Raw genomic sequence first — 25,963 nt, forward strand, 5'->3', positions numbered from 1 at the left:
TGGAAATTATTCGTTCATATGTTTTAAACAATAGTTTAAGACTTTTTTAGATTTATCATTGTAATTGTATGGACGACATTATATATGTTATATAAGAATATGGAATCCATGTGGATTTTAAATTTCACGATTATGTAATAATTTATGGGGGAGTTAAATTCTAAAATTAATTCAAGCAAAATGTAGAGTACCTTACCTACCCTATAAATTAATAATATTTTACTCATGAACCTTTATTTACTTTTAATTTATATGAATTCTATACGAAATTATTGCAAATTAAAAGTATCTCAAATGGCTAAATCAGGCTTTTCAAATTTAAAAACTGCCGTCAGTAGATGAGTTGGCGTTGAAATTCTTCATCCACATCATTGACGAATTGAATTTACTACAAGCGAAACCATTGTAAAACATTTTTTTATTAGTAAAACCTTACAAAAAATTGCTAGTAATAAGTAATCTGTTACTTATTATAAAACATTTTTTTATTAATCAAACAATACAAAAAATCGCTAGTAATAAGTAATCTGAAATATTGAGAATCAGCAAATTCAATATCCAGTGAGTCACTTATATTTTCCATATTCAACGATTAAAAAATTATAAATTCAAGTTTTGATTCCTCATTTTTTGTAAAATTGATTTTGGGTTTCTTTTCAAAAATCCTTTCAAAAGGTGACTTTAATTAAAAAATATATATTATTTAATCATCGGTAATGACGATACAATATAATGGATTTGCAATGATATTCTTCTTCTTTTTTTTTCTTTTCCTTTTATTCTTTTAAAATAAATTTAAACATAAAAAACCACGAATAATAAAGTGACCTTTACAATTTCTTTTTAAATGTAATGAATATAATCAATCATTCGGAATTGTTATATCCCGAAATGTAAATAGCAGTGAAGTAGAAATCGCAAAGATCGTGGAAGACTACACATCGTCTGGTTGAGAAAATTAATAATCTTATATGTGGAGAAATATGATATTATCATATTTCATACATATTTACAGTACATATGGATTATTATATTATGATAATAATATATATATTTATATATTCGATTAATTTGTCATTATGCAATTAAAAAGTAAATTATTTTGGTTGTTTTTTAGCTAATTTTTAAAATTATTTGGGAATTAATGCAAAATATAGGCTTATCAGCTGTAATAATAGCTTGAAGATAGGAATGTACTAACATGATTTTAATATTTCGATACATTTGTGCATTAATCGCCTACATTAAATTAAAGTACTCGCAATTGCCATATACATTTACTATCGGATTACTATTAATAATATTATTAGATATTTTATGGGTTGTATCATCTGAATTGACAGAATATTTATTTACGATTAAAGACTATAAAAAACCATTTTTTATAACATATATGAATTCATTATGCCTCTCATTTTCTTATCTGGCTAAAATATCTTTTGATGTTATATGTAATTTATATTTTTATGTCAATAACTTTTATCGTAGAAAGAAATATAATTTAAACAAAATAAATACAAACAATTATACCTATATTGAATGTAATTCTCGTCAAGTGATTGCTGATGAAGATTTAAAAGAATATCAAAATTCTAGTTTCTTAAAAAATGATGAATATAAAAATATTAATCATATAATTGACAATGAAACTGAAGATTTACTGATTAACCAAACTTTTAATCCTAAAATTTCAGAAAATAAATTAAATTTCCTTATAATGAATAAAGATATCTTAAAAGTATCATCATTTTTAGCCATTCTATATTTTAGTCAAAATTATTCTTATTCTTTGGCATTATCATTTACTTCACCATCTTTAGTAAATGTATTATCCTCTACATCCAGTCTATTTGTTTTATTATTTGATTCAATCATAAAATATACAAAATCTAAAAATAATAGTATTGGTGACTTTCAATCCTACAAATGTGAAAGATTTTGTTTTTATAAATTATTATACTCACTTTTAAGTGTATCAGGTGTTTTGCTAATTAGCTTTTCAAATACTAAATTAGACTTAAAAAGAATGAATAATTCAACTGATAAAAACAGCATTCAAATCCAACAATTTTATTTAGTTAATATCACATCTAACCAGGCCATCGTAGATATACCTCTTTATTGCTCATATAATGATTTCAACCAATCCTCAGTCTTAAAAGGTGCTGTATTTTCATTGAGTGGAGCAATTATTTATTCATTGTATTGCTTATCTTTCCAACTTTTTAAAGGATCTAATTGTGATATACGTTTCTTTATCAGCATTATTGGTGTATGGTCACTTTTTCTTTTATGGCCTTTATTTTCCATATTAAATTTTTTTTGTATTGAAATATTTGAATTACCTTCTTCTCTTATTCAATGGATAATTATCATATTTAATGGGTTAATTGGGTCTATGCTGACTAGCATTATATATATTATTGCTAATATATACACTTCCCCATTAATAATTACTTTAGGCACTACCTTAACCATACCAATGACCATTTTATATGACATTGTTTTTTCCCATTTACACTTTTCAATATTATTTTACATGGGAACATTAAATATATTGATATCTTTCATTGGAACTGCATTTCTAATATGATTTTATATTTATTCCTTTATATAAACATATTTCAAATAAGTATTGATTATACAATTTTTTTTACAACTGTATATTGTTATACTCAGAGATCTGCAATACTAATTTTTATTTTAAAATAATTTAATTTAATTGGTAGATATCATGTCTTGCAAAGATTTATATTATATATCATGAAGAAGAAGAAAAAATGTTTTTTTTAAACTTTATTTAAAGTCTCAATAATATATAGTTGAATATTCTTTAAAATTTAATTTATCAAGAAAATATTATATAATAATTAACTCAGTCAAATATCTTTTGTGAAATTGCGAATTTTAATAAAATTATTATTTCTTAAACAATAAAATCTGAGTAGCTCATTTATTTTTATTTAATAATGTTATTTAAATAAACAATTTGTATAATTTAGTCATTTAGGACATATATAAATATATTAGAATATACAACACAGTTGTGGTGTTAATTATTTGGGTCAAGCCAAATGGTTTGATTTCGAGGATCTAGTCACAAGAAATCAAACCAACCGTGATAAATTTTAGCAATTAAATCCTCTAAGTTAGTGGGGCCTATTGCTCGATTCGGCTAATTTACAAAACTAAATATAGCTATAAATAATCTCTGAATCTAGGTTCATTTGAAGAACTATTTGCTAGCTAATTCCAAAATAGCACAAAAAATTTAATAATCTTAATGGATATGGCAAAATGTTCTTGCGTTTAAGAAATTGAGGCATTGTGGTAGTCATAAAATGAAAACGATACATATATACTTGGAAATTATACAGGATATTTTTTAAATATATTATTTATTCACCTATTATTTTAAAATATGGAAACTATTCGGAATTAGTATTCCTACTATGTAGAAGATATAATTTTTAATATGGGAACGCTCTAAATATCCGAAATTTTTCGAAATGATATTTTGCAACACTCAATTTTTGGCTCTTTTAACCTTAACCAAACGCTCTGGCATGGGCTTAGCATTATAATACACTTTTATAAAGAAATCTTAAAAATGTTTTAGCATTTTTTAAATAGATAATTTAAATTTATTGTATGATTTGGTTTGGTTATCAACTTTATCGCCTATTTTTATGCTCAATATTTATAGATCATAACATTTCTGTAATTATAATTACTAGAGATATTCCTCCTTAGTTCGGCTTTTACCCTGATAAAAGTTATGTAATGAAGATTGGAGTGGAATAAAAGTAGGAAAATGTCCCTGAAGACTTCTCGGTTCGAATAATAAATGTATTCTTTCTCTTTATTATTTTTTTAAGTTGATTCCATTAAAAACACCTCTAATATTTTAAATTAGCATGCGAATTTTGTTTAAAATGTTTAGATAACCGAATTAATTCGTTCAGTGAATTCATAACTAATTTAATGGAGTTGACATAGTATTACGATAAACATCTTAAATATTAAGGGGGGTGGGGTGGGCATAATAAAAAAATTAGAGGAATGGATGGGATACTAATTTTTATTTTAAGTGGTACTAAGTACCTCACTCGATCTATTTTACTAATGCGAGTTAGTGTTTTGTTTAGTTAAATTTTATTTCTATTCTTTTTTAAGAAAATTTATATATATGTATTCAAAACCAAGAACCGACCGAATTGTAGTTTGGTACAAACCACAATCCGAGATTTGGTTTTTATACGCGGTTTAGTTTTTACATTGTAACCTATAATTCAGTTTGTCTTTGAAAATGGGTTACAGACCGAACCCTGACATTAACATGTTAGTATATTGCTATGGATGGCAAAGCATTAAAAGTTCTTTTTTTTTACATTGCTTCAATATTTTTTTTAAAAAAGGAGCAGGTGTAATTCCAACTTAGAGATTTGCCCAGGGGATAGTGGTCAAAGAGCATTATCAATTGATAGATTGCAGTTTCTTAAAAGTTGGGAATGCGCGGTTTTTTAAAAGCGAGCATATTTATTGAGAAGTGGCGTTGCTGCCGACCTTGGCTTTTGATATAATTTGTTCAATGTCTTGCTTTAACGTTTAATAAGTGGTTGCAATTCATGCAGCTGTGAGAGTAAAGTCGCAACCGTTTCCAGCACAGTCACACTGAGTTGATTGGTTAAAAGATTTAGGTTTTTTGACAAAGCTTCCATTCGTGGTACTACTAATATCTACAAAAGATGAAGAGGAAGATTAATTAATAAAAGATTTCGATATTAATGGTAAAGATGTATTTCCGTGTTTTACTATTATAGGATTCACTATTTCGGGAGATATTGATAGGGCTAATACTTGAACCTAAAGAATTCTTATTCCTTAGTCAGAATATTCAATTAAAAGGGACACAATTATGTTTTACTTAATTTTTTTCTTAATTATTATATATATGTTTTTTAATCTTTTATTATTTTGATTCTTAAATGTTTTATTTAGGTTTAACAATTTTATATATTTTTAATAGAATAATAAAATATGTTGGGTAAAAAAAAAGTTTTAATTCTAAGTGAAACGAAAAAATACAATATTAATTATTAATAAATTTGGAAACAATTTAAAAAATTTTTTTATATGATTAGTGAACAGGGTTAATTATAAAATAATATTTCATTTATTCTGACTTATGTTTGGTATCTGAGGTAATAGGAGCGGGCCCTGATGATCTTTCGATGAGTTACGTCTTTAATGCAATTGAATTTTGAATTCCGAACACTAATTGGGTGTGATTAGCCTTTTTTTTAAATCGGGGCGTGATTCGGTATCCATTAATCTTGCATGAACCAAAGTTTAGTTTTTTAATTGTTTTAAAATATATTTATTTTTGTTATTATGGTTTAACTCGTGGAAATTATTTTTGATCAGATGACCTGTTAGATTTGACAAGTTATTAATAAAAATGATTAAATTTTATTAAAAACTATTTTTAATATCTAGTAACCCTAACCTATATATCTCTGATCTATAATCATATATACTTGTTTAACTTGAAATATATTTCATCCGATTGAAAAATTGGGTATACATCCACAGGAATTTTTTTTAAAGCCTTTTTTTCTATGACAATTTCCGGTTTTGTACTTTCGCATTTGGGTATTAATCAGGTTTCTATCGCATTTATTGATATCATAATAAAGATCCATATTAAGCTATATAATATTTAAATTATTGCTCTAACTTAATTTATTCTTGAGAAATTTGTAAGTCAATAAAGTTTTGCATACTTTCAATTTATAATGGCCCCACAAAACCATCATTTAGCAAGATATAATATCATAGTGTATACTGTCGATTTTCAATTGTGCACAATTGGAAGTTTTTTAAAAGAATTACGGTCTCCAATTGACGAACCGGACTTTTAATAATATTTAAATTTTCCTCACTATTCAATTCTTATAACTTTTATAAAAAGATCTGTCTTTATTATATTTTTTATTACTTTTCTAGAGAGTTACTTTAGTTTTTGTAATTCTTTTTCTTTTCTAGTTTATTTTTATTTTGTAATATACTATGAAAACGAAAAGTTTGACCAAAAGGCACTTTATCTTTATATTATTCATAATTGATTTGGTATTGACATAAAATACTTTTATATTTAATAAAAAATGATTTTAAAAAAAGGAATTTAAATTAGGTAAAAAAGAAAATAATTAAAAGGCCAGTTTTGGAAAAGTGTAGGATTATGAAATCACTATCCATTTTAGAATCACTACCCTGGTGATTTTTAAGAAATGTGATTATTTGTAATAATTTTGTATTTTTTTTAAATATAATTTTTACAATTTTTTTTCTATTTAGTTGTTATATTTTAATGATATTTTTAGTATATAATATATATATAATTATATTATAGTTTTTATATAAATTTAATTAAATAATAATATTGAAACTTAAAAAAAAAGCAACTCGATTTAAAACTCTTCGAATCCAATACTCTATTTGAATTAATATCAAAAATTAATATTGGCGAGGACTCTATAGATTAAGTATACTTATAAGCCTTCTTTAAAAAAATATAACAAGACGTATTAAAAATTAACAAGGATGTGCTAGGTGCTTTTCTGAAAAGTACATGCTATTCAGTTTTGTCCTAAAATTAAGACGAGTAAGGACGCAGCCTTGTCATTATAATTTTTAAATAAAATTATCATATTTTATTACAAAGTTATTAAGTTAAAACAGATTATAAGGATTAGAGACCACAAAACCAAAATCTTTGCTAAAATATGCTCGTAGCCCGGTGGAAATTTATTTAGTTCTAGGCTCGGCCCGTGGCTCGTATTTTTTAAAAAGCTATAGATAAAAAATCTCAAACTCAAAAAATTTATTTTATGCTCTATTTTAATGTTATGTATTAAATTTAAATATATAGCAATAACATTTATAATTTAATGATGTTCATCGATAAAATTTAAAACAGGTAATATAATGTAGTAAAATTAAATTTAAAAAAACATATGGAATACAAAATTATGCTAAAAAAAATAAAATATCATAAGAAAATAATTTAAATATTTTCCACCTCCTGATTTTTTTTAAAAATTTCTTATTTTTCTGGGCACGAGCCGGGACTATATTTTATTGATGATATTATCGTCGGTCCACAGTGGGGGTATAATTCTCATCCATAGAAGCGCATCTTTTTGAAATAGGTCCATATTACCTGATAAAGTATTGAAGATAATTTTGATACAGATCATATCAACAAAAAAATGTTAATAATATGGAATTTTCTATTCCTGAATCGCTATATATTTTAATCTCGATAAAAAAAATTAACAGGGTAAAAATTTTATTTTAAGATGTACCGGAAGGTTTTATCATCAAACAAGACTAGTGGCTTCAACGAGGAATTAAGAGCAATATCAAACAAATTTAATATCGATTTATAGCCCAATCCTTAATATTCAAAATAATATTTGAATCAAAGCTCTATCTACAATATTTTCTGAGCTAGATGAGTTTATTTGAAAGTTGATTATATGGCCCAATCCAAACATGGTAAGTTTCAACTGGCCACAAAATATATTCAAGAACTATATTATAAATTAAAAAAATACAATAAATAATTAATATTATATTTTCATTATCAGACTCACTATTTTATAAATTATTATCTACATGTTAAACATGTTTAAAATTAACGATTCATCTATATATATTTATAAGTTTTATCAAGAGATGCTAAAATACTTATTTCAATCTTTTCGCATCTTAACCAATTTTGAGAGAAATTGGTTCAGTTCAATAGATAAAAAGTTAAAGGGTGGTGGCCTGGCCAGTCAGCAAACATGGATGGTAATTTATGCCATTATCCCCTACACAATTTTTATTCTAACTAATGCTATTATAATATTAGACTGATCCTAGCCGCATCAAAAAAGTAACCTACTATAAATGATTTTTTGAAATAAATAATAATACTATTGAAAATCCTTTAGACGCATATTTTTAAATCGAAAAATTATCAAATAAATATTTTTGATGATTTTTCTTATATAAAAAATATGTATATTGAATTTAATACTGCATTGCCCTCAAGTGCTAATGTTGAACTATTATTTAGTTATCTCTAGATAGGATGACAGCATGGAAAGATTATTATTTAGATGCAATAAAAAAAAAATTATATGTATTTGAAATTTTAGTCATATTTTTTATTTGTGGAAATAGATAACGTAAAAAATATCTTAAAAAAATTCAATAGCGTAAAAAGTAGCTAATAAAGCGATACTTTTTTGAAAAAATAAAACGATCTTGTGTCCAAAGTCAAAATTCTTTTTAAAGAAAAATTTACTAATGAAATTTACGAAATCGAGTTTGGACGCATGATATATATAATGCAATAATATTTTTTTTTTGAAAAGCTTCTTGACTTTGGATTAATCCTAAATATTAAAAAATATAGAGTAATTATAATTTCAAGGTATATTTTTCTCAATTCTAAAAATCTGTAATATTATATTTTAATTAATGAAAAACATTTGTTGTAGAATTAAATAGAATAAAATTAATAGTGTATTGCTCTTGAATTATAAACTAATTATATTAAATTATGATGAAATTAAATTTACATTTAAAAAAAAGCGTATATATGAGCTGTGAAAAAGATACATTGCTTATTTTAATAATAATTTGGATAACCTTTAGATGTCATGACAAAGTGTGTTATAATAGCATCAATCGCAAATTTTTGGGAATGACTAAAATACGCGCCGCGCCCCCTATTAAAGAAGCTCAATTTAAATTATATAGAAACGTATTTAGCTTTATAAGATGAGTCAAAAAATGTTATTTTTTATTTTTAAAAAACTGGTAACATAAGTAAAAATTTTTAAAAAATTATATTTTTACATTACTAAACTAAGCACCCCCATACGCGCCCCCTATCAAAGATGCTTAATTTATAAAATGAACACAGAATCACATATAGTTTATTAAAAGGAATCAAAAAATGTTAATATTATATTTTATACTTTTCATAACCTAGTGGGCTTTTGGAAAAACACATTTTTTTGACTAAACTACGCGTCTCCTATCAAAGAAGCTTAATTCATAAAATATAAAAGCATAATCATATATAGCTCATTAATGGAATCAAAAAATGTTAATATATACGTTTATATATTATTTATAACTTATTGGTATTTTGAAAAAACACTTAATTTCTTCTTTTTTGACCGTTCCCTCGGTAAATACACAATATTTTTAAAAAATGAATATAGAATCATGTTTAGCTCTTCGAGAAGATTCAGAAAATGGTATTATTCATTTTTTTTAAAAAATTTTTATTATCAAAATATTTTTTTGACTACAATACGTGCTCTCATTAAATATACATTATTTATGCAGAAAAATGTTTAATAATCAATTAGAAAGTCATTTAAATTAATTTCCAATCATTCTATACCTTCATCCAACGTTTCTCATTATACAAGTTTAATTAAACTCTATAAACTCGTCATCCGTATCGGGCTAAATTTTTCAAGCCCCGACATACCCCGATTTTTTAAAATTAGCCGTAACCGGCTTGGCCCGAATATATTTAAATATAGAAAAAATATATTCTACAAATAAAATATATTAGGCTATTATTTTTTGCAAATTTATATATATATATCAATAAATATTTCTAAAGCCTTGAGATTTCGTTAATAGAAGTCTCCTAACCTTTGCGACATGTATGTGCAAAATGAAAAATTAGCTTGAATTAAGTTAGGATTCCCTTTTTTAAAAACTTAGTACGTATACATGGAGGGTTCGGATGAATGTATAGCATTATTGGGAAAAATTAATTAAAATGACTAGATTCAATTGATAAGTTAAACATTTTTCTGCATAAATAATGTATATTTAATGAGAGCGCGTATTTTAGTAAAAAAATATTTTGTTTTGATAATTAAAAAATTTTTAAAAAAAAATGAATAATACAATTTTCTGAATCTCCTTGTAAAACTAAACATGATTCTGTATTCATTTTTAAAAATTATATATATTTACCGGGGGCGCGTAGTTTAATCAAAAAATAAGAAGAAATTAAGTGTTTTTTCAAAATACCAACAAGTTATAAATAATTTATTAACTTAATATGAACATTTTTTGATTCCTTTTAATGAGCCTAATATGATTATGCTTTAATTTTTTATAAATTAAGCTTCTTTGATATGGAGCGCGTAGGGGCGGAAGGACGTGGTTTAGTCAAAAAAATGTGTTTTCTCAAAAGCCCACTATGTTATAAAAAGTTTTAAAATATAATATTAACATTATTAGATTCCTTTTAATAAGCTATATATGATTCTGCGTTCATTTTTTTTTATAAATTAAGTTTTTTGATAGGGAGCGCGTAGTTTAGTCATGTAAAAAAATAATTTTTTTTAAATTTTACTGTGTTACCATTTCTTTTTTTAAATCAAAAAAAAACATTTTTTAACTCATCTTATAAAGCTAAATACGATTCTATATTAATATTATTTAAATTAAGATTCCTTTTAAAAATTCACTTTTTTTGTTCAACATAATTATTGAATTCTATTCCACTGCAGGCCCCCGGGTTTAAGATATAACCGGTTTCTAAAAAAACCCAGAATTTTTTTTTTAAAATTACCCGGGCCAGGCCGGACCATATTTTTTTTAAAAAATTTATATAACATGAATTATTATATTCGTCAATTAGATATGGTTATAATGATTATATATAGTTATGATTAATATAATGTTTGGTGAAAGTTAACACTATTTAACACTCATAGTATCTATTACATAGTAAAATTATAGTTTTCCTGCCATGGAATAAATACGTAAAGGATTAAATACATTATTGTATAATATATAATATATGTTATATTTTTTATTAATTAAAATATCACTTTTATTTTTTTTATAAATACATAGTATATTCTCAAAATATTATTTACACAAATTTTTTATAGTATCAATTTGTAATATTCTAAATATCTGTTTAGAATAATAAAAAAAATATGATAGTGTTGTTAAGCGGCTCATTTTGAGCCGATTTTTAAAAACGGCTAACTCAGTTTTTATCCAGAAAAATATTATGCAAGCCTGAAAATTTTGCTCATGGAAGGAGTAAAGGTCTAGACATATAGTATAGAAATTTCGAGGCTTAGTCAATATTTTTCTGGCGAAAATATTGAGTTAGTCGTTTTTAAAAATCGGCTCAAAACGGGCCGTTTAACAACATTAGCTAATATACTTGCTTATTAAATGATAATACTCACCGAAAAATATGATAAAATACGAAATAATCAATTTTTTATATATACCAGGTCGAATATAATTTTAGAAAATTTCGAGCCGGGCCTAAAAAAATTTTTTTAAATCCAGGCAAGGCCGGGCCCGAAAGAATTTTTTTTTAAAATATCTGAGCCGTGCCTAAAATTAATAAACCCGGGGCCAGGCCGTAAAAAATTTTTGAAAACAAAATCCGGGCCGGGCCGAAAATTTATTAATCTGGGCTGGGCCGGGCCGTACAAATGGTACCTCTGCAGGTCTCTGATTTTATCTAATTTGAATATTGATTTCATATTTTACAAATATAATATTATTCTTTATCAAATCACTATTAAATATGTAATGTAATTTTAAAAATATTCCCCCATTAACATCATTTTAAAATTATTTATAGAAATAGATTAACCTCTTAGTCTTTATAATTATTTTTTTGTGGTTGTATTAATTTTGTTACCATAGCAGCCAATTATTACCAACTTCCTAAATTTAAATACAAGCATCATGGGTGTATTTCAATATTTCTCTCAAAATAAATAGTCTTAATATAAAATTTTCATCTCTAATTCTTGCTCATAATCCATAGACAATGAAAGAGGTGCCTGAGTCACTCCATTGGGATTGATCCTGAATGAGAAGAAAATATAATCTATGAATCTTCAATAACTTTGGATGTTTGATAATTATTAAATAAAGAGTAGAGTTAAAATGTGTTTACATATTGAAAATCTTATTTTTAACAATATTTAAAATATTTTGATAAAATTTAGATAAAATTTAGATAAAATTTTAGATAAAAGATTTATTATATTCATATGATATATAGGATGGGACTGACAATAAATCATATATGTTAACCTATATGCTTTTGGAAAATTACCAAATAAAATCAATATTATACTCAGCGTCTACATGAGCGGGAGGGGTAGGAACAGTTTGCATCCTATTTTTTTTGAGGGGGTAGGAGGTAAGTTGCTTTATTGGGGGTAGGATAAATTTTTTGGGGGGTTATTTATTAAATTTTGAGATGAAATAGGACAAAATTTATTGCTGTAAAAATTATACTTTTATTATAGTATTATTATAATACAATTCATCGACCTAATCTATATATTGCAAACAATCATACACATTGTTTTCCAAATAAACTATCCTTTTTAATGTAATTTAAAAGGTTTAGATATTTTAAGCTCATAATGCCATAATAACTAATTAATTGTAAATAATAGAAGTTTTAATTGAATTTATTATCTAAAAAATAAATTATTTATAATCACAAAATATAGAGTTGGTAGTAGATATAGATTATTTTAGGTTATCCTTTATAAATTCTTTGAAAAGGGTATCAATAAATAAATAGGTAAAAATAATGATAAAGAGACACCGCCGCCTAAGGCGGCGATTTTTTAGGGGGGTAGGCAAAGGTTTTTGAAGGGGGTTTGCATCCAGTGAAAATCCTGTCATGTAGACGCTGATTATACTTTACGCGTGAAATTGTAAAAAATCTATATTTTTTTGACAGATCTTTTTCTTTAATTGATATTTGTCAGAATAAAATTAACGATAAACATCATAATTGTAACAATTATTATATCTAAATACATTATATTTCAATTCAACCCCCCCCCCCCCCAAAAAAAAAAGAAAAGTAAAGAAGAAATCTCAAAAAATAATACCTAACCCCCAAAAATAAACATCTACCACTAGAATCAATACCTATCCCCCAAAATGCCAATATATTTTGGAGGCATTTGTCTCCTACCTCAACCCTGGCCATGTGACACTGCAAGCTTGTACCCTATGATAACGCTCAGCTATCGGATATAAAAAGACCAAGTCACAAGGGACAGCTTCAAGCCATTCATGGCTGCAGTTTTATCCCAAATATTTGAGGATTGGTGTGTTTTCATAGGAGGATTAGTCAACACCGATTTCTTAAAATTAGCCAGAATAGGGTTAAGAAAGTTTTTTTGTGATGAGGATGTGGAAGGAATAAATAAATCTTTCTTCCATAAGTCACAAGCAGTCTCAAATACTATCTTTACCACTTACAAGCTTACTTATAACCTCCTCGCAATGAAGACAAGAAGAAAGGAAAGCTGATAAAAAAAACTAAATTGAGAGGGAGAAACTCTAAACCATCTTCATTGGTCGGAAGTTTTAGCAATGGCCCAATAAAACTCGGAAAAATGAATGTTTCAGATAACCTCAAGAAAGTTTTTAATTTTCAGGTCTAGGGCTGAAAGGAATGAAGAGTTTTAAAATGGAGATGAGGTCCTAAAAGGGTTTAAAATTTTAAGAAGCCGCATTTTCTTAATTAAATATAAAGATTGATGGAGAGGAATATTAGGCGATTCAAATTTGGCTCAGCAAAAAGTTGCTCTCTCTATTTAATTGTGTGTATAATTATTAGTAATATTTTAAATGGTGCACGTGCTCCTTGTACAATACGTGGGCCAATGTGGGATGCGATAAAATTATTGTTGACAACAAATTTTCACATATGGGAATAAATGAAATAAGAAATTCATATTATAAAATAACGCTAGGTAAGTACTTTTAAACAAATAAATTTTTTTTAATTTATAGGGTTATATATGTAAATGTTTAAATTTTTGGGAAATATATATATATATATTGAGAACTACTAAGGTGTAAAATGAATTATATATATCTATATAATAGATAAGGTTTTTTACAATGAGGTTATGTAAAAAAAATATATTTATAAAAATTAATTTTCAATAAAATATTAAAGAATAAGATAGAAAGTTAAGAAGTGAAAAAGGGTGTCATTTTTAAATTAACCAAATAAAAATATGAAAGTAAACCATTATTTTAAAAGAGTACCATTATATATGACTTAAATGTATTTTTACTATATGATGTTATTAGTTAAAATATTAACATTAAAAAAATCTTATTATCTTAATATGATAATGATGAGTGCCACATGTGATTTTAAAGTATCATTTAATTAAGTCCCTCCTGTCTTATGTTAAAAATATTATTTTCCCCTACCCTATTTTTTTGATAATTAAAATTTTCTTTAAAGGAAAATATCCACTTGATTATGTATATTTAATAAATTGCACTCTGATTTAAAAAATTGACTTCAGATGATTTATGTATAGAAAGATGGTAATTATATATAAATAAATTTATATAATATCCAATGTCAATCAAGTATAAATGTAGTTATGACAATATAATAGGTTATACATGTCAATTACCCTATATATACATCTAAATAATATGTAGATTTCTAATCAACTCACAAAGTCTTATTTTATAAAGGACTTCTCGATTAACTCGCACCCCTTCGTATCACAATAATATTGATGTACATGTATAACATATAATATTGTCAAAAGATATATAAAACTAAATTAACGAATCTTCATTTAAACATTACTTGAATGTAAAAATACACAATTTCAAAAACTAATTTTTATTTTATCTATTTGGGAATTATTAATTCCAAAACATTAATATTAGGACCAGATAGGGTTCCGTCTTCCAGATACCAAAAATTAAGGTCAATATTGAATTTGGACTTCATTTTAGAAACATGTCATGAAGATAACCTAAACAAAAGAAGAGAAGGCCATAAAAGACCCACTTATTGGATTCAGAATTTAAAACCTTCTCTCCAAAAACTAAAAATAATGCTGACCATACCAGGAATTTATATAATGGGGTTGTAATATTCAGTTGAACAAGAAAATTCTTATACAAATTATTTCAGATGTACTTGTTGTAAACAAAAAAAGATATGGCTTATTCAAATTTTTCGATATTATTTATTTTAGCAGACTATGTAAATGAAAAAGAAAGGAAATATAAGATTTAGTAAATATTATACCACTTTTTAAATTTTGGAATTTTATTTCGTTTAACCTTTCTCTTTTAATTTTTTTTATCTTTAATTTTATTATGTTTTTACTGTTAATTTATTATTATATAATTAATAATTATGAATAAATTTATTGCTTCAGAATCGATATTTTATTATTTAATTTTATTTTTTTAACGTTTTATAACCGAATTATCACAGTCAGGAAATCTATCAAAGAATTTTGAGGAGAAGATGTCTGTACGAGAATTAAAATAATTTTTTAAATCAACTTTGCACAAAACTGAATTAGGAGAATTTCCAATATAAATCCGGTGGGAGAGGTATTTGATTTTTGTTTTGTTATATTCTGAGGTAAAGAGGGATGTGATAGATTACTAAAAGTATTTATTTTAATTTTATATTTAATTATTTATATTTTAGGTGATAAATTATATTTAACTCAATTTTTTAACTAGTGTTGTAAGACGACTCAATTTGGGTTGATTTTTAAAAACGGTCCTTTTAAAATTTAGCCAAATTATATTATATAAGCTTCGAGATTTGGCAAATAAAGTACCAAACATTCTGCCATCTATGATAAAAGCTCATCTCCACGCTTACATGATATTGTTTTGGCTAGAATCTTAATCATTTAAAAAAATCGATCGAAAACAGTGTTTAACAGGATTAGTTTCATTTTAACTTGATATATTCTTCAACTTTCAACACTACAAATAATCTGTACTGTTTTATATTGATGTTAAACAATATAAAATCACTATTAGAGGAAGACTAATCTACTTGGGTGTTAGAATTAAATTAATTATATTTTTTATCATTACATTATTATATAAAAGAAATAAATGCTCTAAAATACTTTAAAATTAAATTTTCTAATAAAGGCTCCCAACTTCAAGTTTAGTCCTCCCAAATAATTATAACGTTACTTTTTAGATAAAATTTGAATTACTTATCATTAATTTTACCTAATGTACATTTATTTGAAATAAATTAAATTTATTGCCTATAAAAGTATATTTTAAATAATACGATTATATTGTTAATAATATTCCCTGTGGTGTAAAATAATGTAAACGTCAGATTTATTGGATTGGATCAATGCGCTATAATAAATAATGTAATTCTTAAAAATAATTATTGGAAGCTAGAAGTTATCATTAAGATTTAAGATATAAGATAAGATTAATAAGGATTTTTATTAGGGTTATAGCCATCAACTAAGGAATTATTTAAAATATATATTTTAAAAGTCAAAATAATTGTCTTGCCAAAATAACCGGTTAACCAATTTTAAATTATATTCGCCATATTGAAATTATTACTGTCCAAATGCTGAATTTATGAATTAGGGCTTAAATTTTTTAGTGTCTAATGATAACTCAAGTAATCACGTTTGATTAATAGCTTTTTATAGTTCTCATTTTTACATATTTTGTATTTACTTATATAAATAGGATGAAACACAGGTGCATAATTATGACGATAAATCTATTTTATCTTCACATACAAGTTATTCAAAAATTTTGCCTCAGCCCTCATTAATCTATATCAGCTCCTTAACTAATCAATCACTAAATTCTAATAATAAGTAAATTATAAGAAAAAACATAACTTTACAAATTTTCCTGTTAGGTTTATGGGGCATCCCAAATTAGATTTAATTCCACAAATTAGTTTATTGGATAAGCAATATAAAAATTTGATTAAGAATGGTGTTAAAAAGGGAAGGGCTAAATTGGTAAAAATAGATAATGCTTTAAATGGCAATATTCAAGATAAAGCATCTATAACCAGCCATATTTTGAAAGCTTTAGACAATAAAAAATCATCATACATTCTCCTGAAAACAAATTTACCAAATAGCTACAAATTACCAAATGTTAATTTACCTATATTCCCTGCCATAAAACAAAAATGCAATAACTTAACTAATTTGAATAATCTCAATTCATCAATATTAAATGTGATAAATTCTAATCTAGTTTTAGCAAATAGCAATAGTTCTATCAAATCTGTGTCAGGAAGCATAAATTCAAATTTTAAAACACACATTGCTGCAACTAATAAATTTGATAAAAATAGACCACTTCCTATATATATAACATATTTACCAAATTCTTTACAGTCTCAAAAAGGTTCATGTTCACCATTGATCTTATCTCATAATACACCAGTTTCTGGGCATGATTTTCCATCAATTAACCTTAATGTTCCTAAAAAGTCAAAGATTTGTAAAAAATATATTGCCATAAAATCTAAAAAAAATGGGACTGGTGCTAAAAGTAATATAACTCTTAGCAATTTTAATGTTCTTGACCAAACTTCCAAATATAGTTATAGTTCAAGTTTTGCTACATCGCAAATAAGTAAATATATTTCAAACATGAATAAATGAATTTTTAATTTATTAGATGAAGTTTTTCTTAAATCATGTAATAACACAATTCCAGATCATACTCAGAAAACACAAAATATCAAGTCTACCACAAATCGATTTGAGAAAGATCTCTTGTAATTTTATAATTAATTAATAACCAGTATATTCAAATAAATTTGTTAAATTTAAAATATTAGAATTATATATTTCCAATAAGTAATATAAATAAATTATTTTTAGATATCAAATTTTAAAAAATAATATATTGGAGGATTGTGAACTAGAAAAATTAAAATCACAACACAATTTAGCTCTAGATCTTTGCTCTAGGTATAGATCTTATCAAAACATTACTCATAAAGCTGAATATTTCAACACTAAAAATACAATATTGCCTGAAGATGGATTTGTTGAACAATTACAAAATCAATTTCACAAGTAATTATTGTTTATTAACTATATTTAATAAAAAAATATATTTCATGTCTCAAATTCTACTATTACTTATTAATGTACCATTTTAGGCAGACTTAAAAATTTATAAAAGTATGCTTTGCTAAAGGTACGACCTAATTGAACAAAACACAAAAAATGAATATCAAATGGTATCATGCAAATTGATAACAATTTATAAGCATTAATAAAAATGCAAGCTGGTTTGCTTTTTTTTGAAATGCTTAATTTTATAAAAAGCCATTTCTTTTATTAGTGACCTAATTACCACTTTTTTAAAAGGACAGAAAGACCCCATATTTTAATGCCCCAATTTAAATAAAATTTTTGTTGTTGCAAATATAATGAAAAGGAAGTGAAATATAGTAATATATGACAAAGTCTAGGGTTGGTATTAGTGCTGTTAAGGCTACTTTTAATAAGTAGCACATCAGTTACTTTCTCAGAAAGCAGTTTTGCTACATTAAAGCTACTTCTTCAAAAAAATAGCATCTTATTGCTACTAATTTTCAGAGTTGTTAAAAGATACTTTTTAAATGGATCTAGATACAGATACATAGTCTAAAAATTTATCAAGATACAGATACAGCTTCTAAAAAGTTATCTTGATACAGATACAATTTAAAATGTATCTATGTACAGATACATTTTTTATTATATAAACCTAAATTAGGATTCTATTGTGAAAATTCATGAAATGATCTAAAAAATTTATTGACTCGATATCACATTTATCAAAATATAACTAAAATAATGATTTTTAGATATTAATATAATATATGATTAATATAAATAATTATTATATATCATTAATAAAATAATATAATATATGATTAAATGATAATAAATAATTATTAGATTTCAGTAACAACCACTGTGTCGGCAAGTTATATTTTTTTGTGGAGCTAATGTTTTGATCATTTTTATAAAGAAGGATTTTCAACAATTGAAAATGGCTGAATTCTATCTATAATAAAATCAGTTATTAAATCATCTAAAGTGTTTGGGTTAAAGTCTGAGGTCTCTTGGAAAAAAATCAATGGATGATGAGCCTAGTCCAATATTTTCTTTAACCCTTCACTACAAAGGTGGGGTAAATAGGACCCCACAACTTTTATAATCTTTGTAATACAAAAGCTAGAAGATATTCCGACCTGATTTTTTCAGTAGTTTAATATTTTGTAACAAGGAATACAACTTCCAAATTTCATGATTATTGATTTGATAGTTTTTGAGATATATGCTATTTGTTGAGCTTGGGGTAAAATATACCCCACCTATGTAATGATGTAATTTTTTTTTTAAATCCAATTTTTTTTTTGTTACTAATTATATTTATGTATGTCAGGTTAATAAATATAATTGAAAAAAATATAATTATATCTATTTTTTGATTGATATATATGACTTTAAATTTGAAAATTTTATATTATTTATTTTTTCGGTGGACTAAAAAATCATAAATTTAACATATGATTTTTAATTTGAATTATTCTAGTGACATTTTATACTTTGAAAATAGAATTATATGCTGGCAATCAGCCTGAAGGACCTTATAAATTGAGAAATAAGCCTTTTGATGTGGTTGAAAGGTTAATTCAGCCCATTTTTAAGAGTAATAGGAATGTCACCACAGATAACTGGTTTACCAGTTATGAACTTGCTATACATTTATTAAATTCCCATTCATTAACAATAGTAGGAACTTTAAGAAAAAATAAATAGCAGTTTCCAACATCATTTAATTAAAAAGAAAGATATTTGTTCAAGTTTATTTGCCTGCTAATATAATATGACATTAGTATCATATGTACCAAAAAAGTATAAGCATGATGCTTTCTACCCTTCACTATGATAACAATATTGATACATCAACTGGGGATTTGAATAAACCAGAAATTATCACATTTTACAATCTCACCAAAGCTGGTGTTGATGTTGTGGATCAGCTATGTTCAAATTATTCAATATCCAGAATAATAAATAGATGGCCATAACAATTTTTTATAACTTGTTGAATATATCTTGCATAAATTCTTTAATAATTTATAAATCCAATAATTTAAAGGAGATTAATAGATCAAAGTTTATAAAATTATTAGCAATGGAGCTAATAACTCTATTAATGAGTAATAGATATGAAAACCCACATGTTAATAAACTACTAAGGGATAATATTGGGAACATGCTAAATATAGAGGAATTAAAACCTATTTCAACCAAACAAAAAGGAAGGTGCCCCTCTTGTCTAAGGGTTAGGGACAAGAAATCCTCATTTATTTGTTCAAATTGTTCAAAATTTATATGCAAAGATCATATTTATGTAACATGTCGTGAATGTTTTATTAAAAAAAATGCATGAACTTTAATATCAAATATTTTTTTTAATATCTGATGTTTTATTATAAAATTCATTTAATTATTACTATAAAATATTGAATTAATAAAATATATAATCAAATTTGCTTCCATTCATTTATTTTTGGTCATATCATATGATTAAGGAAAGTTCCAAAAAAAAGATTTTTTTTTGAGCAGCTTTAGTAAATATATCATAACTTTATTTATAAATAAATGTAAATCTAGAAATTTTGTATTTATTATCTCTAATATTTTTACAATAAGTATATAAAATTTTAGTTCTTAAATTTTATTATTTTCTGAGATATAGCTATTTAAAATTTGGGGTAAAATAGACCCCACCTATGTAACCGCGGGAGTTTTTTTCACCTATGTAGTGAAGGGTTAATAGATTTTTTCTCCTTCCCCTTTTTTATTTGGATTAAAAGTGTTTGATGTTTTCTCTTAAAATTAAAATTGTAAACATTTATTTAGTATCTATACCCTTAAATGTTTTACAATGTTGCAAGTTGAGCTAATGCTAACTGAAATTTGCATATTTTTTGGTAGACATAGCAAACATTTTACTAACAGAGATTTGTTTTCCTTATTTTGAGATATTATTTTAAAATTTTGAGAGTAAAGGAGAGTAATAAATTCAATTCTTTTATTTTGGTTTAAAAAATTATGAGATTTATTTCTCTATTTAAAAATGATCAGTCAGTGTTAAGTAACAAAACAATTTTAGTCTATATAAAAAAATGCAATGTATCTGTTAATAAATTAATATATCAATTTGCTTAAAATATTAAATAAAAATAAAAACAATTTTAGTTAAATTTGAACTCATTTATTAGGAAAAATAAACACCAGTGTTTAAAAGTATAAAATTAAATTGACCCTAGGGAATAATAGTAAAATGTGAAAAGTAAATTATAATTTAAAATAAAATAAAATATAATATCAACATTCTCCTCTCTTAGAAAATTGTTATTTTCTCTTACATTCATATATATGCTAAGGATGGGCATAATTAATCAAAAATTGTGAATATTTACTAATTCCTTTTCAACGATAATTAATTACTTATTACATGTAATCATGATTTTCTAAAGTAATATATTATTAAACCCCAGTCTATCATATTGTTACTGGAGTTTTAATTAAAAAATTTCTTAAATCATGGCATTGTATAAAAAAAAGAGGCATTTATAATATTTCAAAAAATAAATGGTGATATTATTTTTAAATAGCATTCATAAATATAGCCAGAAATGTCACCTGATTACTCAGCTACCTATTTTTAAATCGAGTAGTGAGCTACCACTTTAATTAGCTACTAGTGTTGTTTACCGGTTCGATTTTTAAAAATGGCGAAACTTAATATTTTAGCCGATTTTGCTTATAGATAGCAGAAAGGTTTGAACCAGTGATCTGCATCGAGCCTTATTTTGCAAGCCCAGCCAAAAATTAAAAAAAAATTTGTCCAGAGATCAATTTTTTTATTTGTCCCGAAAAGCCCGACCCGAAATAAAAATTATTTATCCGCCCGACTCGACCCGAATTTATTTAAATATTGAAAATATTTTTTTTATTGTAAAGCAATCTACAAATAAAAAAATATTAGCGCCTTGTTTCAAGAATTTAAAAGTATATCAATTTATTTGGCAAAATTTAATATAATATTTTAAAATTTAAGCTTGACTCGCCCTGGCCGGAAATTAAAAAAAAATTAGACGCGACCCAGTCCAAACCCAAATTTTGAAAAATAGACTTGACCCTGCCCGAGACTTGTTTGGGCTGGGATTTGCAGATCTCTAGTGTGGACATTTATTAACGAAATTTCGATGCTTGCTTAATATTATTTTGGCTAAAATCTAATTTAAATTTGGCTAAATCAAGTCGTTTAACAATACTACTAGGTACTAGCTACTAAAAATAATTCTTATTGCAAAATTTTTATTTACTATATTGAAAATCTTTGTTATTTATTTTTCAGCTTTAACTTAAATTGTCAACCAAGGCCTTGTATTTATCAATACAATTCAAACAAAAAATTAGTCAATACCCATTGCCTCAAACCAGCTCTTCCTTATTCAAATTTGTGTTCTAATCGTAAATTTTTAAATTTATTTTCTCATAAATAGATTTGCAATAATTTATAAACCTTAATATTATTAATAAATCTTTAAATATGTAACTCTTTAACTCAATTATTTGCTCTTGTTTTTAATTTAATAAAATCTCATGATTTTAAACAACAAATTTTAATATAAAATTATCAATTTTTTTTAACTAATGAGATAAATTATGTGCAATAAATATCAATTAGATATAGCAGTTCACCCCAATCAACAACTTTTTGAAAGATGCTCGGCAAAATTTTCAAATAATATTCAATGTTCAAATCCTACGTTCGATCTTTTAAACGATGTTCCCCTGTGTTGGCAACATGCTAGGAAAAAGGTTTTTTAAAAAAAACATTAATAATTGTTAAAATATTTATTTGTCACAATTTTTGAGGTGAACTTTTAAAAATGAACCAGGGACTTAATCCCTGAAAACGGTTTGTTTCGTTCTCAAGGTCAAAACTACTCCTCGAAATATTCTAGAACAAATTTCGAAAGTGTTTTGATTTCTTAAAAATATTTAAGCGTTATGAAAGTCGGGAATAATATATTTTGTAATAATGTTGTACAATTACTATAAAATTATATATAGATATAATCTTTTTCATTTTATCACAAAAAACACCTATATATTTTAAATAATTACATGTAGGCATTACATGACATCACTCTCCTTAAATCAGCAAAAAAATCCGCATCTACCAAAGGATCCACCGCCAGATTTGGCCAAATCTCAAAACATAGACTACATTCTATGTATAATACTTTTTTCACAGATAACAATATTGTTACTACTATTGATTATCCAAAAAAAGGACCATTAGAGTTTACATATGATTACGAACACAGTTTATTATCTGACAAGGGGCGTAAAAGGAAATTTAAAAGTGATTCTAAGGTATTAGAGTCAAATGTTGAATTACCAAGTGGCACATCTTGCGACGTGAATAATTTCATTAAAAGTGTTTTGCCTCACAATTTTTCTTATCCTCCTTTATCGACCAACGTTGGTTTGGATTCTTCAAAATCTGAATTTTTTCTTAATGATTTGTCGAAAAATAAATTTTCCTTTCCATCCCGCTCTACTATTGCTAAAACAACTGAGAAGGATAATGCAGATTACAAACCTGACGTGAATATATACACCAGTAATTTTAACTCCATATTATCCGTTCTCAATAGCAACTTAAATACCTTGATGAATTTAAATAATTTAAACAATATTGGTCATGATAATCACAACAGCTCTATTAATAATTCACATTTTGCCAATTACAACAATATTGATAACAGTAAAAGTAAGTCTTTAAATTCGTATGCCAACTGCCTCAATTTCAATTATTCCAATAATAATAACCTTGGTAATCATCCACCCAATAATTCAGGATTTTTAAAACCTTATCCAACTTTGGTTTCTGTAAATGATCCGTTTCTTAACAATTCCAGCAATTTAGGGAGTTTAAATTTTACAAAAAGTATATCATTTTTTAAATTCATGTATTATTATCATCTATATTCAGTTATTAACCAATCTAATTAATTTTTTTAAACTAAATTTATCTTTTAAAATCTCATCTTATAATCTAAATTTATTGTAAGACCAAATTTTTACAATAAAATTTTTTAAACCCTTAATTATTATAATATGTTAATTAAATAAATAGAAAATCAACTTAATTCTCATTCCTACCTATTGGAGAGCTTGAAAAAACCATTTATTAGGACGTTATCTCAACCTACCTTGGACTCGGATCCTTATTTGATACCTAGTTTCTCAAATCCCATCGTGCAAAATTCTCTTATTAGCAATAATATCAATAACAATGGTCTTCTTAACAATGAATCGTTTAATTCTTTAGATGGAAATCTAGGTGCTTCTTACTCATCTTACTCCTCTCATAGTCTCAATGATATACTATTCAATTTCGGCTCTGGTAAATTATTTTATTATATAAATTAATTAACATTTTAAATTTCTTTCTCAAGAAGATTTGTTTATATTTTTAACCATCTTTTGTATAATCATCATCTCAGATGTGATACTAGACAAGAGTTACGAAGAAGGCTGTGCCATGTTGGATGATCCTGTTAAAGATATAAACAAATTTCCCGACGATAATTTTAGCGATATGTTTCATTCGCGAAATTTAACGCCCACCACAAGTTAATTAAAATAAACATTAAAGATAAAATTTTAAAAAAATTAGATTACAACATGAATCATTCAAATCACACTCTAATAAACAATCTGGATACCACCAAATCTTTCGTAATCACGTCACCTACAAGCATGATAAGTAGTTTTGATAATAACCATATCGATGGTATCAATATTGGAAACGTTAAAAATCTTTTTAATACTCACCCGTCTATATTTCTTTCTCCAACTCTTTCACTTACTAAAGATGAATTTCCTTTTAGCAAATTGAACCTCCTGGGCAAAGATGAGGATTACATAATGGAACAAGCGCTTGCCGACATATCTAAAGACCTATCAGCCTTTGTCCCTGACGAAACGGAGACAGAAATAATTAAACAGATACAAGCCAATCTCATGAAAGATTTTCAAAATTAAACGGTGATCTTTTTTATTCCTGTTTTGATGGATATGAATGAGTATGATTTTGAAATCGCTGAGCAGCTCAAGCCAAATCAAATAATCTCATATAAAATATTCAGAAATTTCTACTGGTTGCAAAAGATGATAATTTTGAAATTAAATAGAAAACTGTTTTTTTAAAACAAAATTAAGGTCCTATATAAAAATAGGTTTTTTGTAAAATAAGAACATCATTAGTCCATCCTCTATACTATCGTTAGATATGTTTCATGTCATTCGTACATTATATATTATCTGCTTTTTGTTAGAGGTACACCAATAACTCAGTTTTACTGAATATCATATTGCCAATATCCAAAACGACTAATAATTCAAGCTAAAAAAGCCTTGAGCATGTGATAAAAAAATTGATCTATATATTTCCTAACAGGAAAAAAAAATTATTTTTACTTTTAAAAATTTTATTGCAGAATTATTATTTTATGAAGAATAAAAAAAATATACGGTAAATAAAATTACATACTACAAAGTTCTCATAAAAATTTGAAAGGCATTTTTATGGCTTAATAATTATAAAATATTTTTTGTGGAAGTTGCGACTAGGAAAAAAACTTATCGATATTGACAAAAAAGTGTTATTGGTACATCTCTGTTTTTCATTGATATACAGCATTTATAATTAAATCTTTTATTTTGTCTATATAGTTATGTATATAAATAATACGGTCATTATAGATAAGTATTTATTAGAAATACATTTTGTTAATTTTTTTTATATAATAAATTTAAAACATACAATATTTGTATTAATATTTTTATATATTATATTATTGAAATTTATACGCGATATTTCAAAGGAATCGTTAATATATTTATTAATACATTTATTGATCAATAAAACTATGTGTCATGATTAAAGTTTAAATATAATGCAT

General features: G+C 25.2%; 2 protein-coding genes across 3 annotated transcripts; both read left to right on the plus strand.

The window, feature by feature from the left end:
- The first annotated feature begins 1,178 nt into the window (after window positions 1-1,178).
- On the plus strand, window positions 1,179-2,873 carry LOC135929857 (solute carrier family 35 member F5-like). Of its 2 annotated transcripts, XR_010572646.1 has the most exons (3): window positions 1,179-1,254; window positions 1,311-1,451; window positions 1,489-1,580. XR_010572646.1 is itself a non-coding variant. In XM_065466587.1 (2 exons), exon 2 carries the CDS (start codon window positions 1,394-1,396, stop codon window positions 2,591-2,593), a length of 1,200 nt encoding a protein of 399 aa, XP_065322659.1. In that variant the 5' UTR covers window positions 1,179-1,254; window positions 1,311-1,393; the 3' UTR covers window positions 2,594-2,873. The 2 variants fall into 2 exon arrangements, 1 of the variants encoding a protein (XP_065322659.1); XM_065466587.1 differs by having other exon boundaries at window positions 1,311-2,873.
- Window positions 2,874-16,458: 13,585 nt separating this feature from the next.
- LOC135930547 (putative uncharacterized protein DDB_G0282133) lies at window positions 16,459-25,936 on the plus strand. Its single transcript, XM_065467361.1, has 11 exons — window positions 16,459-16,552; window positions 16,624-16,757; window positions 16,802-17,535; window positions 17,581-17,680; window positions 17,787-17,984; window positions 22,339-22,454; window positions 22,672-22,805; window positions 23,121-23,943; window positions 24,133-24,402; window positions 24,503-24,631; window positions 24,676-25,936. The coding sequence occupies exons 1-11, from the start codon at window positions 16,541-16,543 to the stop codon at window positions 25,041-25,043; spliced, it is 3,018 nt and encodes a 1,005-aa protein (XP_065323433.1). The 5' UTR covers window positions 16,459-16,540; the 3' UTR covers window positions 25,044-25,936.
- Window positions 25,937-25,963: the final 27 nt, after the last annotated feature.

The sequence above is a fragment of the Gordionus sp. m RMFG-2023 genome, chromosome 5, assembly GCF_954871325.1.
Source record: "Gordionus sp. m RMFG-2023 chromosome 5, tfGorSpeb1-WG-v2, whole genome shotgun sequence".
Taxonomy (NCBI): Eukaryota; Metazoa; Nematomorpha; class Gordioida; order Chordodea; family Parachordodidae; genus Gordionus; species Gordionus sp. m RMFG-2023.